The following is a 17,729-nucleotide window of genomic DNA, read 5'->3' as shown; positions in this document are numbered from 1 at the left end:
TACATTGGGATGCCCCAAAAAGTTCTGGCCACTAAAATATAAAAGCATACAGAAAATAATGACTCTTCTACTTCCTCTTCTAATAAACTTGAAATACATCCATAGTAGAAGAAGCACAACTATACAAACTCAAACATCTCAGACTAAGGAGAGGAGAAGAAAAAGCACACAAAACCTTGGATGTCAGGAATCGAACACAGTGGTTAAAGCAATCAACTCTGGAGAGGCTTTCAAGGCAAAATGGAATTTTTCTTTTAAAAAAGAACTTCAGTGTTTGGAGATGACTGTTTTTGATTTGCCCATTGGAGAATCTAAATGGAGAACATGTTTTTCTAACTACTTCAAAAACTTGTAAAAATCATTAGAAATGAAGGACTTGGGTAACATACAATGTTAAGAAATTCAGTTGCTAAGAGTTAACAGATGAAAATTAGATAAATCTAGGCATATTAGGCAGTCATTTTCAGGTAGGATCAGAGTTCATTAAAATAAAAAGAAAAGAGCTCCAGCCAGCCCTATAAACCCTTGCCTAGGAATTTCTGACAGGAAAACAGATGGAAGCGGAGCAAAAGCACATCTGTAACTCATGGCTCTAAATCTCTCATTTAGGTTGTGACATGCTGAAAGTAAGCAAAAAACCACAACCTGGCGGAGATCAATAAATACGGCAAGTGTCATCAGCCTAAAAACACCAATCTTCAAAGGCAGTTATTGTCCAAATAGGGCCATCTATCAAAATAGACAATGCAAGTGGAATTGAGGCAAAAGGTTATTAATTGGCCTCCCAGGCAAGTTATGTGAAAGGGCCATCCAAACTGAATTCCTGGCATGGACAAAGGAAATACTGCAGAACAAAAAAAAAAAAAAAAAGAAAAAAAAGAAAAAAAAGAACTGGCATGACCTACAGCTGGAATCCGGTGTGGGCTAGCCTAAGTAAGCGAATGGACAATGCTTCCAAAATGAATAGAATCCAAAAATAATGCAAAACAGCCTTGAGGCGGAAAGTTGTAAGCAAACCTCACCGAAGTGAATGGAATTTCCACACATTAACTTACAGGGTGGGTCTTCGCCACACACACACACACACACACACACACACACACATACACGGTAATTAACATCACATAAACATAAATAATAGTATCTGAAGGTACTAACTTACAAAGTAAATAGACACATTTTTTTCAGAAGGTTTATTTCAGGCTGTTTCACCTGTTGGTTCAGTAAGCATTTATTACCTTACCAGGAAATTCTGAGTAATTGACCACCTATTGGAACAGTCATGCAAGAAAGGTACACCCTGTAGTGCTTGAAAATATTGGCTGCTCTACAGAATCAAAGAATCATAGGGCCTGGCAAGGACTTCAGAAATCATTCTAGGCTCAGCCCTTTATTTTAAATATGAAAAAACTGAGAAAGTCGTTTGACTGGAAAGTATTGACATAACTGAAAAGCAATTCACCGGTAAATGAACGATCATAAGCATACTGAATTAGAAAGAGTCTTTGGATGAACAAACTTTTCTAAGGCTGTCACTGATCAACATAGCCCTGTGAAATTATCTTCTAAATCATTTTACTACTTAAGTGACTCTCCCTGTCCAAAATTTGCATTATTCAAATTGTTAATATAAGTTTACCAGGTATGTCTCCAAATTGTTTTGACTAAGTCCGTAAATCAGAATCCAAATATTTGCTAAAAATGAGGGGAAAATAATAACAGTAACTTCAGTCTTTAAAATTAATAAAATATCAGCTCTTTTCAGTAATCTTGGGTCAACACCTTGTGTCCAATTGCCCAATACATCTATACGACCACTCTTCCTCTCCTAAGCGGTCAGTTTATTTGGCTCCAAACATGTGCATGTATGTGTGTGCACATAATTTTTTTTTTTTTTTTACAGAGACAAAGAGAGAGTCAGAGAGAGGGACAGACAGACAGGAACAAAGAGAGATGAGAAGCATCAATCATCAGTTTTTCATTGCAGCTCCTTAGCTGTTCATTGATTGCTTTCACATATGTGCCTTGACCATGGGCCTTCAGCAGACTGAGTAACCCCTTGCTCAAGCAGCAACCTTGGGTCCGAGCTGGTGAGCTTTGCTCAAACCAGATGAGCCCGCACTCAAGCTGGAGACCTCAGGGTCTCAAACCTGGATCCTCGGCATCCCAGTCCGACGCTCTATCCACTGCAATACCGCCTGGCAGGCAGTGTGCCTATTATTTTTGACATTCATTGTAGTGTAACCAGGTACTTACACTATTTACAAGGCAGTCTCTTAGATTGTTAATTGGTTGAAAACAGAATCTAAGCCACCCTTGTTTTCCAATCCCTGTGTCAATATCTGTCACATTCAAATTCAAACAATCTCATTTCAGCCTTTCATTTGACTGGTGAAAGAGTCACTGAGGATGAGCGTCCTCATTTTCTAGGTAAGAAACTGAGCTAGGAAGAAGTACAACAGAAATACAAACCTAGATCTGATTTCAAGCTGAATATTCATATTATTTGAGTACAAATGATCATGCTTGCTGTGAATCTAACAGTAGATTTTTAATCGTAATCTTACCTGACTTCCTTTTGGAGTGTGACATTCCTGTTAACTGCTTTGTTCTTGAAAGAATTCTTTTTCTTTGACTACTGACAACAAACATTCTTGTCTGCTCTGCAACTGGCTATCAAACGATTTCTTCTCAATTGCCTTTATAGACATTTCCTCCTCTCTTTCTTAAATGTTATTGTTTCTCAGGATTCTGTCCTTTTTCTTTCATCTACAAGTTTTCTTGGTCAATTTCAGACACTTTCATGACTTTAAGAACCACAACTGCACTGGTAGTTACCAAGTTCATGAGTCCGGACACCACTGAATCTCGGTTCATATTTTTCAACTGGATATTACAGCAGCACACCGAGAGACATATCAAGTTCAACTTGTCCAAATATAAGATCTATGCCCATAGAATTTTTGGTGCCTCTTGTCTCAAATATTACAATGTAACTCTTTGCACATTTTCCTAATCTACCTTCTCTTGTGGAAATTCACAATTACTAAATATATAGGAGCCCTTGTCTACAGGGCAAATATCAACCTCTCTGGGATGAGATCAGGGAGAGTTAAAATGTACTAAAGATCGTATAGGACAGGAGCTGTTGCAGACTTTTATATACATGGTGGAGTCAATATCTGCAATGTCAGTCACTGTAGTTTATAAACAAGAAAGATTAGGCTTCCAAAGACTGTTGACATTTTATGTCTGTTTTAAAGGGAAACAGTCACTATCATGATACTTTTCCATTTACTCATTATAGTCCAGTCATAGTAAACCTCTTTTAATTTCTTAAATGCTTTTAAAAACCCATCTCTGAGATTTCACATGTGCTTTTCCTTTTGCCTGGATTTTTTTTCCCCATCCCTGCCACCTTTGCCCTACAATTTCCTAATCATTTTCAACATCTGGTTCAAAAGCCACTTTCTCAGAGATACCTAACTAAAGCCTGCTCATTTTTCCAAATTGCACCCTGTGATTTTTCCATTATAGCATTTATCACACTTTCTAATTATATATTAATGCCTGTGCTTTCTTGTTTGATCTATATATCATCTACTAGGTAAACTCAATAAGTACAATATCTTTTTTCCCTCCAAAAAATCTTCTATAAAATTACTGCTTAGTATAGTGTTATACATAGGGTCAAATATCAATAAATATGTTAAGTGAATGAATGCTTTGGTAGTCTACATTTATAATACAGCCACTAGCCACATGAGGCTATTTAAATTATAATTAAACAACATTAAGATCTATTTCCTCAGTTATACTAGTCATATGTTGCCATTAACACCCATGTAACTACTGTGTTGGAGAGTACAGATAGAGAGTATTCCCATCATGACAAAAGGGCTCTACTTGAAATAAATTAAGGATTATTTTAGAAATCTACATGTAGATTCTACTTTAACAATATCTCTTGAATTTACCCATATATCTTCATTCCTATTATCTTTAGGGAACCACCTAACATGTCTCCCTGGCACAAATATTTCTCAGCCCAGATGCATTCCTCAAATTATTGCTAAATATAGTATATGCTACCTATCTAAGTCACTTCTCTGCTTAACACATTTATAACTTTTCATTGCCTACAGCATTAAGTTTAAACTCCTTAATATAGAAACAAGACTTCTTGTCTTCTGATTTACCATCCCAATCTCAAATGACATTGCTCACCATTTACACCCTTGAGTTTCACTTATAAGATTTCACTGTTCTGGAAACAAAATATACTCTGACAAGGCTGCCTAAAATACCTGCTGCCTCCCAAACAGGACTCAAGTTATTTAGCTTTACTGAACGCACACACAGTTCTCAGTTCTGACCTCTATCACATTATATTAAGATTATCTTTATTTTTTTTCTTGGGATTATCTTTTTATATTTCTATTACTTTAACTGTATTATGAGGTTTTAAAGAAGCAGAATAATAGTTTACTTATTCCCAGTGCCTAATATATTGCATTTTGCCTAGAACCCATATAACCTGGTTGTTGCTGAAATAATGAAATAATATAATAGTGAATAAATGGGTAACAAAAGTAAAAAAGATGCCTTTTATTGTATAAATGAGTCTTTAGTCATTCTTGTGCAATTTCAACCTACTTTCAAAGTCCCCTCCCTAATCATCTCTATATGTTACTCAGTCTAAAAATAATATGACAAATCAATAAAACAACTTTTACTTTAGTTTAGGAGCTGAAGAGGTATGGGACTCTTAAACTGCCAATAGTTTTTCACTGGGCTGAAATGATCAGTTAGAAACTAAAAGCAATGCCCTAGCCGGTTGGTTCAGTGTTAGAGTGTCAGCCTGGAGTATGGATGTCCCAGTTTGATTCCCAGTCAGGACACACAGGAGAAGCGACCATCTGCTTCTCCACTCCTCCCCCTTCTCTCTCTCTTTCTATTTCTCTTTCTCTCTTCCCCTCCAAGAGCCATGGCCTGATTGGTTCGAGCAAAGTTGGCCTTGGGCACTGAGGATGGCTCCCTGGCCTCTAAGGCACTAAAAAAAGGCTCTGTTACTGAGCAATGGAGCAAGGGTCTCAGATGGGCAGAGCATCGCCCCCTAGTGGGCTTGCTGGGTGGTTCCTGGTCAGGAAGCAGGCAGGAATCTGTGTCTCTACCTCCCCTTCTCTCACTAAAAAAGAAAAAGAAAAAGAAAGAAAAAGAGAAAGAAAGAAAGAAAGAGAAAGAAAGAAAGAAAAGAAAGAAAGAAAGAAAAGAAAGAAAGAAAGAAAAGAAAGAAAGAGAAAGAAAGAAAGAAAGAAAGAAAGAAAGAAAGAAAGAAAGAAAGAAAGAAAGAAAGAATTTGAAAACAAAAGCTGAAGACTTCCAAATAATCTGATTCTGTGAGAAAATCCTGGTAGAAAAATAATATATATAAAGGACACCCATGTAAGTGAAAAGCTTTGTATACTAACTCTTAGTTTTAACTTGATCTTTTCCCTCTGAGAGCTTTGCTTTTATTTATCAAACTCAATTTTGTTTCATAGTAGTAGAGATGCATTCTGTTCTTATTTGTTGAAAATCAGAAAACAATCCTATAACAATCAAATAAACGTAAAAAAATGAAACAGCATAGAGGAAAATGTTCCAAATAATGTCAGAGTGACAATTTTTATGTGAAAAAAAATGAAATCGCAACAATGATGATACTGAGTAGCTATTTGTTAAACTTTTGGTTTTATGCAAGATGTCATTAAAAAAATTTTTTTGCCTCGTCAGTGAAGTCTCCACTTTAACATTCACTTTTTGCCACATGTTATTCCTACATTATTAAATGGATTTAAAGACATGTGCAGGGAGTGTTGCAATTTAGAAATTACAAAAAAAGCGTTTAGAACAAACTGTAAACATTTGACCAATAGATCAAATGTTTGTAGTGGAAAGTTTGAAAGATAGTGTTCACTTAAAACAGAGATTGAGTAAAGAGAAACACTAATGTGAGAACCTCTATTGTATCTTTTTTTTAAAGAAAATTAATCCATCACATGTCTTTATGTGATTTCACAATTTGTTAGCTTTTTATCCAAAAACAATAGCATGACCAATCTTTCTGTGTGGCCTCAGAGGTTTTGTGGTGGGAAGACTTAAGTGTTATAATTCTCTCTGCTTTTTCAGTTCTATAAGAGTTTGTTCATAATTTCAATAAAATATCTCATGACTGATACTTAACATCTAGATTACATTTTTAATAAAGAATTTTATATTAATAAATGAAGCAACTAAATTTTTTTACCATATTTCTCCACCTTTAAAATTAACTTTCAGTATATTGATAGTAGGATAAAAACATGACTCAAGATTATAAATTAATCTCTTTTGTTTAAACCTATCAAGAAATAAGTATTGTACTGGTTTACAAAACATGTAGTTGTTAAGCAAGTTCATCAGAAAGTGACTCTTGAAATACATTTAATTGATTGTAAATCTCTATGACATATTTAACATAGCTTGCTTACACAAATGATGTCAGTTCGCAGCCCGCCCTTCAGGGTTGGTACTGTGATAGAAGGCATGCTTCAGTACAACAACACACTAGCAGCGGCCATTTACCTCTAGGCAAGAGCCTTCAAAAGAAATTACTGTGAATTCTTAGACTCGGAAAGAATGAGGATGCTTTTGAGAGAATCTGTCCCCTGCAGGTAAAGGCATCAATGGAAGACAGCACAACTGGCTGTGACTCTAGGTAAAGACTCATTTGTGCTCACAAGTTGGCCTCACTCAAAAGTCCTGCTTTCATTAGCCCTTTTAAGTGCTGTGATGGTTTGTATTACTGTCCCTGGAAGTTTTAAAAGCCTGAGGGCACAGACTGAGACAAAAAGTGATAGGCTCAGATGGAAGAAAAATGAAAAGTTTGTATAAAACCAAAGCAAGCTTCCCACTGAGAGTATTTATTAGCTTAACAGCTCTTTCTCTGAATACCTAAGTTCAGGCTGACGGTGTTTGTCTAGTTAAGAAAAGTTATTTTAGTGGTGATAAATCCAGCTACAAAAATAATATACTTAAGTCAAAAGTAGATCCAGTAGCATTATTATTCTACAAAGCTAGTTATTCACTAAAATGAGAGCTTCGATGGCACAAAATGGAAGTGTCTCAGAGTTTCCATACTTACCTGTAATGTACATAAAATAGCAAGATTTAAAAAGTAATTGTTTTATTCTTCAAAATAATTATTGTATTTTAGTTTTTTCCCTCTTTTTTTCATTTTCTCTCAGATCCTAATCTAGAGTAATGTTCTAAAATAATTATTATGGTAATACTATAGCCATATTTTCAACTCATTTGATCCAGGCAAAGATATATAATTTTAGATGTGTGAAGAGATCTTTGCTTGCTTGTTTTTTATGTTTTATTCATTTTTAGAGGGAGAGGAGAGGAGAAAGGGACAGGAAGCATAAACTCCCATATGTGCCTTGACCAGGCAAGCCCAGGGTTTCAAACCAGCGACTTCAATGTTCCAGGTTGACGCTTTATCCACTGTACCACCATGAGTCAGGCAAGAGATTTGTGTTTTAATAAAAATACAAGATATGATGTTTTTACTGCCTAAGTTACTCTAGGAATTTCATTAAGTTGTTTTCAATTTCAAAATAAGATTATTAAATGTATCAGAATATTTTAACCTCCATGAATTGGGACAATACAGTGATTTTAATGGAATATCAATAACTAGCAAAGGAAGAGCCCATCAGTAAAAGGAGCAAGGTGTCAAAGAGATTCACACCCAGGCAACAGCTCAGGCACTGAAAAAGTAAACTTACATTTTGGAAAAATTGAATCAATTTTTTTTCCTTTTGCTTTTGGATCTCAAAAATTATGCCTGTAAGATAGCATGAATAATCCCATCACTTATAAATACTAGACATTAAGTTTTACTTCCACACATACATGCTTAAGTAAAATAAAGATATCTTGCCTTACAAACTCTTCCAACTCGAGAAAGAATCGTCTTATCGGAAGTACTGCCTTCTTGAGATGATTCACGAAAGAAGAAATATATTTTATCATCATCTGGATTATAGGTGTCTGGTATGGGAAAAGTTCCAATAAATTTTGCTCCTGTTTGAAAGAAAAGAAGCTATAAATTAAAATACCAAAATAATTTAGCTACAATACTACCGACATCTTTCATATATAAAATAATTTGTCGATTTTTTTCAATGAACCATGAGTGGAATGCAAGAAATGAGACATACACAAAAATAAATATTACACATGTAGAAACATGTATTTGCACGAAGAGGTCCTGAACAAGTTCTCTAGGAACTTAGCAGATGAGAAAATGACTGGCTGATATTTATGTTTGTAACTTGACTAAATTATGTAGAAAGCCCTTTCACACCTGGAAATTCTATGATTTATATTCTTTTATATGATGGAGTTTTTGCTTTTTAGCCACAATATCTATTATAAAAAGTTTAGTAAAAACTATAAACATACCCTAAATTTTGTTATATTATGGAATTATGTGCTGCATTTTGTGAAACTGCTAAAGTGGGGAAAATGAAAAAAACAACAACAAATAGTGTGTATGTCGACTTCAGTGTAGGCCATGGAGACATTCTGGCCAGGTTTATTTCATGCCTTTGCCACTTACTGGAAAGGTGGTGCTAGGCAAATTATTTTCTCAATGCCTCGATTCTCATACCTAATGTGAGCCTATGAATGTCATCTACCTCCTTGGATAACTAAGATCACAAATTAATATATGTAAAGCATTTAGTATGTAATAGTGACTGACTTACTACGTTTCATTAATATTATTTATTATTAAGATGACGACAGCAATGGTAATCATTATTATTGTGACAAACTAGAAAATAATAACAAATTGTACACATCCATACAATACAATTGGTTTTGAATTCCTGAGTAAAGTAAAAATTTTTCGTAGTCATAAATGAACACTTCTCACTTTCAATTTAAATATATATATTGTTTTCTTAAAAAAATACCACTTTGTGGAAATAAATTTTCCTACAAATGTGGTATTAGGGTTTCAGCAAATTCATGAAAACAAAGACTGTATTTAATTACAGTACTACTATATTCAAGGCATTCAGAACAAGAAAACTGGTAGGATCAAGGAATCAAAGAATATAAAAATTAATAAAACTGACTTTTCACTTCAAACAAATTATAATATAGATTAAGGAATTATTAATATATGGCCAAGATATAAGGCTAAGAAGATGGCCCAGTCTTGATATTTCCAGTGACTTAAACAGAAGGATGAGATAATGGGGAGAGAAAGAGTCAACAGTGGACTCCCACACACTTACAGCTATAGAACTTTTTTGAATCTACAGATGCCTCAGTTCAATGTCACTGACCTGGATGAAAATCTCCAGTTGCACTGGCATGTATATTTTTAAAATACAGAGATACAAAAATAAAGGAAACCTTATAAGTGATTCTTATAAACATCTAAGATTAAGAGCCATAGACTACTTCTTCATACAGTATTTAACAGATGGTCTTGTGTTTATTCAATGATTTTTGGTTTTATTGAACTCTCTTTTAATTGTTGGTTCTTTTTCCAGTACTGTAAGAAAATGGTTTTGGAGTACTGTAAGAAAATTGAATGGAGTGTTAAAGTCAAATGTTTACTGTATGAAAAAATGGAATTATGGAAAAAGTGTATCAAAAAATACTCTAGTCAGTGATTTAAATAATAAGCATATTTACAAGTTAAAATAGGATGTTTAAAAGAACAGAGAGTTTCTTTCTTGCTGATGCAATTGAGGTCCTGTCTTACAACATTGATGCTAGTGTTTCATGATAGAAACTCTTTCCTGACTTGCTGCCAAATTTGGGTAAAGATAGGTATCATTTAATCAGTGTTATGACATCCATTGTTGTTGAATTAAATCATTTAAAATCCCAGCAATAGACACCTGGGTTCTATTATCGCACATTTTTCCTCTTTGGCATTTGAAACACATGTCCTAATAAAGAAGAAGTTTATACTCGTGCATTTTCACAAATGAACTTTTAGCATGACACCAAGAGTCACTGCCAACTGAAAATGGTATAAATCCATGAGGCCTCCAGTACACATCACTTTTATTTCTCCCTGTGAACCTCTTTTCACTCAGATGGCTCACCTGCCATGACAATACATAATGACTTTCTTACATTCCTTTGCTTCTTCTTGTAGTATCTTTTCCTATTACTTTTGAAAAATGTTGTCCTTTGAGTGGAAGGAGAATTTATAGACAACAGAGCACTCCAACAGAAACTTCAAATTAAAAACTGCCTCCATATGTTAAAAATGAAAAATTAAAACAAAGAGTTTCATTTACTTTGGGAAGGAAAAAATATATGCATCTGAGGGGTCATTTGTTTTCATTTTCCATACTTTAGTTTTATCCTAAAATTCTCACAAACACTCTACAGTGTTTGAGTAACTACTCTGACTTCTATTTATATTTCTATTCCCTGATATGTTCTAAGATTAATTTGAGAAAAATCAAAGTGTGAAATCATGTGTTCATCTAGAACTTGCATAGTATTACTACTTCACCTTTGTAATTTTTTAATTCTCTTGTTAAGTATTTAATATGTGGATTAGTTTCTCAAAGAAGGGATCAGTATTGATACTTCTTAAATCTTCCAGAACTGGATTAGACAAAGTCCTAGGGAAATTCTGACAAGGATCCTTGGACTAGTAAGTAAAGAGGTTAACTGATCTCACCCTGTTTAATTCCAGGCAGGGCAAAGAAAAAAATATGGTACACACATGCATCAAGGATTTTAAACTTCCTAAGTGGCTCTGTGACAAAAACTGACTTAAAAAAGATTCATATTTTTCAAAAGATTAATTACTTAACATCTGCATCTTAACAGCTAAATACTTAATTGGAAATTTCATTTAACTTTAACATATATCAATTTACCTTTATAAGAGTTTAGTTCATCACAGACATGTAGATTTTAAATTGAAAATGAAATAATGAAAAGCAAAATTTAACAGAAAAGAAATTCTCAAATTTTCTAACTAAAAATAAAGAATACAATTGTGTAATAATAGATATGAAGAAACAGATTATACATAGACCTCATGGTTTGAAATATTAAATATCTCTCAGTTCTTTCAACCTGGCAACAATTTTATAAAACCCAGGAGCAAGTTTTACATCTACATGCTATATGACTAGTAAAGAAATTTTATATTTATGTAGCATTATGCTATTGTTGATTCTTCTATGTAATTAATAACTACATTTTAGACCATAGCTATTCAATAGAAATTTCTGTGATGAAGGAAATGTCCAATACCTGTGCTATCCAATATGGCAGCTGCTACCCATGTGGTTCTTGAGCACTTTATATATGACTAGTGTGACTAAGAAACAGAATTTTACATTTACTTAATTTTAATTAATGTAAATTTAAATAGCCATATGTGGCTAGTGTCTACCCTATTGGATACTACAGCTATCGAGCAAGCTGGCTGGATCATTAACTGTACTGTGTTAGTTCCAGTGCTAAGGAAGAAACACTTCACTTTTATCTATGCCCATGAGTCTCAGTTTTATATCCCACCAATGTGGGAAACCATATAGTTCTTAGCTTTTCTGATTTACTTATTTCACTTACTATCATGTCCTCAAGGGCCATTCATGTTGTCATAAATGGAAATATATCATCATTTCTTATGGCTGAGAAGCATTCCATTTGTATATATGTACCACATCTTCATTACCAAGAGGGGGGGATGGGACAGAGGAGAGTAAAGAGAGACAAATATATGGTGACAGAAAATGAGTTGACTTTGGGTGGTGGGCACACAATGCAATCAACAGTTCAAACGCTATGGAAACCTATGTACCCTTATTGATCACTTACCCCATTAAATTTAATAAAAAATTAAATTAAAAATAATTTTTTTGAGATAGAGGCAGAGAGCGAGAGAGGAGACAGTAATATCCAGCTGCTCCTGTATGTGCCCTGACCCGGGAATCTAACCGGCAACCTCTGTCCTCAGGGACGATACTCTAACCGAGCTATCTGGCCAGGGCATAATTTTTATTGATTTTTAGAGACAGAGGGAGGGAGAGAGAGTGGAGGGGAGGGAAGCACTCATTTGCTGTTCCACTCAGTCGTGCAGTCCTTGGTTGCTTCCCATGTGTGCCCTGACCAGGGATCAAACCTGCAACCTTGTTGTTTTGGGATGATGCTCTTAACTGACTGAGCTAACTGGCCAAGGCCAAAACACTTTTTAAAAATTAAAATAAAAGAAGAAACAGAGACTTTATCCCCATCACTGCCACCAGAATGGGATTTCAGCTTCCAAATTCAGGAGACATGACATGCTTATTCTTGTCAGAATTTGGTACATAATGGAAGGATGGGGCTTGCAGTTAGGACACCTGGACATATCTATTCTTTACACAGAGTCTCAATTTGTGGAAAGAATGTCTGAAATAACATTCATTCCCACTAGTCAACACAGTTCCTCTGCCAATCATTGTATTTTGTATCCCCACACTCCTGACACCAGCCCATGGACCCTACTGACCTCTCTTTGCACCCTAGGCCGACCATATCTGAAAAATGGACACTTCTCAGAATGGAGGACAGAAATGCTCCCTTGGCAAGCCCACCATTTTTGCCATAGCCTGCCAGGTACTTCCTCATTAGAGGATCTCACATAGTTTCTGCCATGTTGCCCTTGCTCTGCCCTAGTTTCCATGGACCGAGAAGGGTCCTCTGAGCACTGTGATCATCCAGTTCCAGCCTGCTTGTCCCCCAGAATACCTCCGACCTGATGCTCACACTAACTCTGGCTAGACCAGAAATTATTTTAAAAAAACAACAACAGTAAAATAATGGTTATAAACCAAAGATAAGGTGACGAAAACCTATAGGAAGATGGTAGTCATGAAAAAGAACAAGGTCAATAGATATTTTGAAGGAAGTAAAGGCCCTTAGCAAAAAGTTGGATAAAGGGGTGGAGGAGAGGAAGGGCTCAAAGATAATTTCAACGTAACTGGGTGAATGAAGTTAAGGAAGTTAAGACAGATGAAATCAGAAAACTGGTATTGAAGGATAAGTTACAAAGAGAAAACAAGATAATTTTAAAGTTAGACTCATACAATTTTACATATAATTAGTTTTTTATATATCTATCTATGCATCTATATCTATAGATGCACATGTTTAAGGAAACTCAAACAAAGGATCACTAAAATAACTTGTAAAAATCTCAAAGCACTTTAGTGGCATAATGAAGGCTAAGGCTTAGATATCTTTACTGTCATATTAAACAACTTATTCTAATCTGAGATGAAAATATAAACTATCCAAATAAATGTTTTTAAGGGCATTTAGTTACAAGAAAAGGCTGGAAATAGAGGTTTAGGAAACACGTGAACACAGGAAACAGCAGAAACTATTAGAATGGATGAGCTCACAGAATTGTGAAGTGTACAGGAAGGCAAGGTTGTCAATAGTCAAAAATGCTAAATAGGTGTCAGAAAATCAGAGCATTCAGGGTTTTAGACGCACCCTCTACTCCTCTTACTTAAAGAAATGATGATAATGATGGTGATAATAATATTGACACTGAATAGCTCTTAAAATTATTTTCCATCAGACCTCTCTATTTGATCTACTTTACTCTTTATAACACATTATAAATATTATTACACATTTTTAGACAAAGAATTGGATTTACATAAATATTTGAGGTTACAAATAAGTCATCATCAGGATTTAAACTTTAGCAATTAAATTACACAGAAACAGAGGTATGAATTTTATCTAAACTGGGACACAATTGAGAGCTGAAGAAAGCAGATAAAAATGGAAATGTCTAGATAGATCAGGTTATATTGTATCCCTGTCACTAACCACTAAGCAATCTGCCTCAAATGTTTTAGCATCAAAAATGTTCTCCTAGTTCTTAATCATTTGTCTGCATTCAATCCATTGAGACCTTCTGCAGTGTGTAGTTCCTCCTACCTTCAACTTCTTCCTTTCTGATGACTTCTTTAATTGTAAATTTTTTCCAATATCCAAAATCTTCTCTTGAAACCTTCCATAAAATTTTTATTCCCAAATTTTTATTTCAAATATTCACTCCTATATATTCTATGTCCACCTCTGCTGCCCCTGACTTTGTTCCTGTCCCATCCTCATTTTTCTGTTTTTGTGCAACGGCCTCTTCTCTCTGTCCTCATTCTCTGTTCAGTCTTCCTTTCATGCTATTTTGTCAGTTACCTTCATAAAAAACAAAGATCTGGTTCCCTAATTAAGATCAGGAAATGGGTGAAGAGGACCAAAAAGAACAAACTTCTAGTTATAAAAGAAATGAGCTGTGAGGATATAATACACAGCATGGTAACTATAGTTAATAATATTGCACTGCATATTTAAAAGTTTTTAAGAGAGTAAATCTTAAAAGCTCCTATGACAAGAAAAAATAATTGGAACTATATCAGGTGATGGATCTTGCTACATTTACTGTGGTGATCATTTTGCATTATATACCAATATAGTATTATGTTGTACATTTGCAACTAATATAATGCTATATGTCAATCATACCTCATAAAAATAAATCGGTAAACTGTGGATAACTTTCCATTGGTTTCAGGATAATATTTACAACCTTTCAGCCCCATCTCCCACTCCCTTATGCCTTAGGCATTTGCCACCCATGAAATCAGCAACCATGCCATATAATCATTTTAATCCCAGTGTGTAGAATTGCATTCAGTGTGTAATAGGCCCTCAAATGCTGCTTATTAAGAGAATGTTCAACCAACTCAAAGGCTTCCTACTTTGCAATTCTCTTTGCACAGCCCTAAGAACAACATGCTAGGCAAATAACAGTTGAATAACTATTTCCTCCATTTATTGTTTGAGTGATGCTTCTGACTTCTTTACAGACATATCACAGTTCAGGGGAAAAATGCAATAATCTTTTAAATGGCAATATAATGCCATTTGTAATCCCAAGATCAAAAAATACAATCTATATTTCATTTTAAAACCATACGTGTATCTTGTTACCTAAGCAAGTAACTAAGTTTTTCAGTTGGTAAAATCTATGGATCCCTCTCAAATCACGTATTTCCACAAAACTCCATGCTGCTCCAGATGACAGTCCTGTCTTGTGTGAGTATTAAGAAATCACTCTGTTTGTCCCTATCTATCCCTTTCTCTGACTCTCTCTCTCTGTCTCTGTAAAAAAAATAAAAATAAAAAATAAAGAAGAAGAAGAAAGAAATCACTTAGTTGGGGATATCCTAAATTTGTGTTATTCATAGTGATATTCATAATGGTCTCCTGTGGTCAATGAAATTCACATTGTTGTATAAACAAAGAGATCTGGAAGTTTGGACTAAAAATGTTTTTAAAGTGTTTTCCCCTTTTGTTCACTCCTTAAGTGATATGGAGAGATAGAGAAAGAGCCCCTAGGAAATCTTTACCCAGGCCTCCTCCACTAAAACTCAATATTTATGGTGGGAATGAGAAATATTGTTGGCCTGCCTATATAGCAATGTTATGTTATTCTGCAACACAGTGGGATAAAGTCCTATGTTAATTAGAAAACATTAGAAAAATCATGATAAAACCTGACTTATTGTAAGGCAGGAGAGAAAAAGAATCCTTGCATTATTTCTTGAATTAAATAAATGCGTTTATTTGTTTTGGATTGGGGGGGAGGAGTTTGTTTTATTGAAAACTTATAATATTCTATGACCCTTAAACAAAAAAGTAATCAAATTAATGTCAATATCAATATGCTTAAATTGATTTGATGGAGATGTCTTAACCAAAACATAAATTATCTTTAAACAAAAGAAGTTAGTATTATAATCTAACCCCTTTCCATTATACTCAGACAGAATTTGGTTTAGTCATTAAAAAGCAGATTGCAGAATATTGCTAACTTGAAGCCCAGCTCTGCAATGAACAAGTTGCAAGACCTTGACCAAATTACTCAACTTTTCTCTACCTCAGTTTACTCATCTTTAAAAAGTATGTAATAATTATATATATCACAGGTCATTTTAAATATTAAAGAAATGAATCAGAGCATAGAAGTGTCAAAGATAAGAGCACACACTCAACAAATGTTAGCTATTATCATATACACAATATGTCTAAGTTAGTGAGAAATTATTTCAAACGTATTTTATAATGTTGAGCTAAGTCACTTAACCCAAAGCCCATCTGAATGAATAATAATGAGTTTCTTATCTACCCATATGCAAGGAAAAACAATCAAATGTGAGTACATCACTAACCATTGAGCCAGTAGTGCTCTGAAATGTCAGTTCTGATGTAATGGTGGTCCTGAGCAGGCCCAAGGGAGCGCGTGAACGCAGTATCTTTGCCAAGGAAATCAGAAGCAGTTCCAGAGTAGAGGTACTCATCTGGGCGGGAGGAAAGAATGCATAGGACTTCTAAGAGTTTACCAGCAGACACTATTTACAATATACTAATTTCACAGCATGAAACCAAAGATGTTTATTGCTTAACATTAGAATATATTGACAGTATAATTCATAAACTTCATTTTCAGATTTTGAAAAAGTGTGCTTGTTTAAAGAAAAGATAACTCAATGAACTTTGGTAAGCTGATGTTAGTTCAATATGAAAAAAGTCAAGGTCTTCTGAATTAATAACTGCATATGTATTGGCTTCTTTTACAAATAAGCTCTACTTCTTTCCCTTCTTGTAAATAATTCAAGGATATATCATAATTAGGAGTTACTCATTGTAACATCACAAAGAAATATTAAAAAGTAAATGCCGTAATGAGGAATGGATTGTGTAATTAGTATTTACTTAACCAACACAACCTCAATGACCACAACTTTTCTCTGCCTAATCTCTGCTGAAAGGGAGCTTTCAGCACTGAAGTCATTCTTTGTAATTATAACATTTTGCATTCCTTGTAGCTAGTCATGTCTCTAACAGTTCTGATAAACAGGAATTCCTGAAAAGGGAAAGAAGGGAACAATGTCACCATTACTGCATACCAAACTTCTTTGTCCTGTTATTTATGTAAAGTGCATATCCATGTTTTATGGGAGAGACAGGGGGTGGGAGAGAGAAGGAGCAGGAGGTGGAGGAGAAAAATAAATGAGCCTAGAGAGGAAAAAAGAAGCTGAGAGGGGAAAGGTGCAGGGAGGATAGATGGAGGAAGAGGAAAAGGAGACAGGAAGGAGTAGAAAATGATAAGATGAGCAGAGGAAAAATGGAGAAAAGGCAGAGGAGAGAGCAGGGGGAAGGAGAGGTAAAGAAAAGGATTGGGGGAGAAAAGGAGAAGAGGGAGGTCAAAGTTTCTCAATGCTTGTTAGCACATTGTTGGGGTGAAGGAAGATGGCAGAAAAGAATGTTATCCCTATAGAAGAATATGTCGCCCTTTTGAGAGCTAAGCTTCTATTTCAAGAAAACTTCTGATCCATAATCAGACACTTTATTCATTACACCACTGGCCCAACACTATTGGGTGATGGATGGGTACACAACATAATCAAAAGTTCAAATGCTATAGAAATATTTACCTGTTAATAATATGTCACCCCATTAAGTTTAATTTTCTAAATAAAATTATAAAAAAAATCTTCATAGTCAACTACTTTGACTATGTTTGGTCTTAATAGGCCCAAACATCTCTACAGAACATTTAGCCTTTTTAAATGCCCAAATAA

The 17,729-nt window shown here is 34.7% G+C and overlaps 1 protein-coding gene across 3 annotated transcripts in view; it reads right to left on the bottom strand.

Annotated features, from left to right (window-relative positions):
* The window catches only part of SEMA3D (semaphorin 3D), a 238,833-nt gene that overhangs the window by 63,282 nt on the left and 157,822 nt on the right, over window positions 1-17,729 (bottom strand). For all 3 annotated transcript variants that reach the window (XM_066239284.1, XM_066239283.1, XM_066239285.1), the window contains 2 exons: window positions 16,317-16,445; window positions 7,970-8,112 (listed from right to left, as the gene is read on the bottom strand). In XM_066239284.1, the coding sequence (XP_066095381.1) occupies window positions 7,970-8,112; window positions 16,317-16,445 (272 nt within the window). The remainder of the gene's footprint in view (window positions 1-7,969; window positions 8,113-16,316; window positions 16,446-17,729) is intronic.

This window comes from Saccopteryx bilineata, chromosome 7 (genome assembly GCF_036850765.1).
Source record: "Saccopteryx bilineata isolate mSacBil1 chromosome 7, mSacBil1_pri_phased_curated, whole genome shotgun sequence".
Taxonomy (NCBI): Eukaryota; Metazoa; Chordata; class Mammalia; order Chiroptera; family Emballonuridae; genus Saccopteryx; species Saccopteryx bilineata.
Note: the sequence above shows the minus strand (reverse complement) of the source record. Positions and strands in the feature narration are given on the sequence as shown.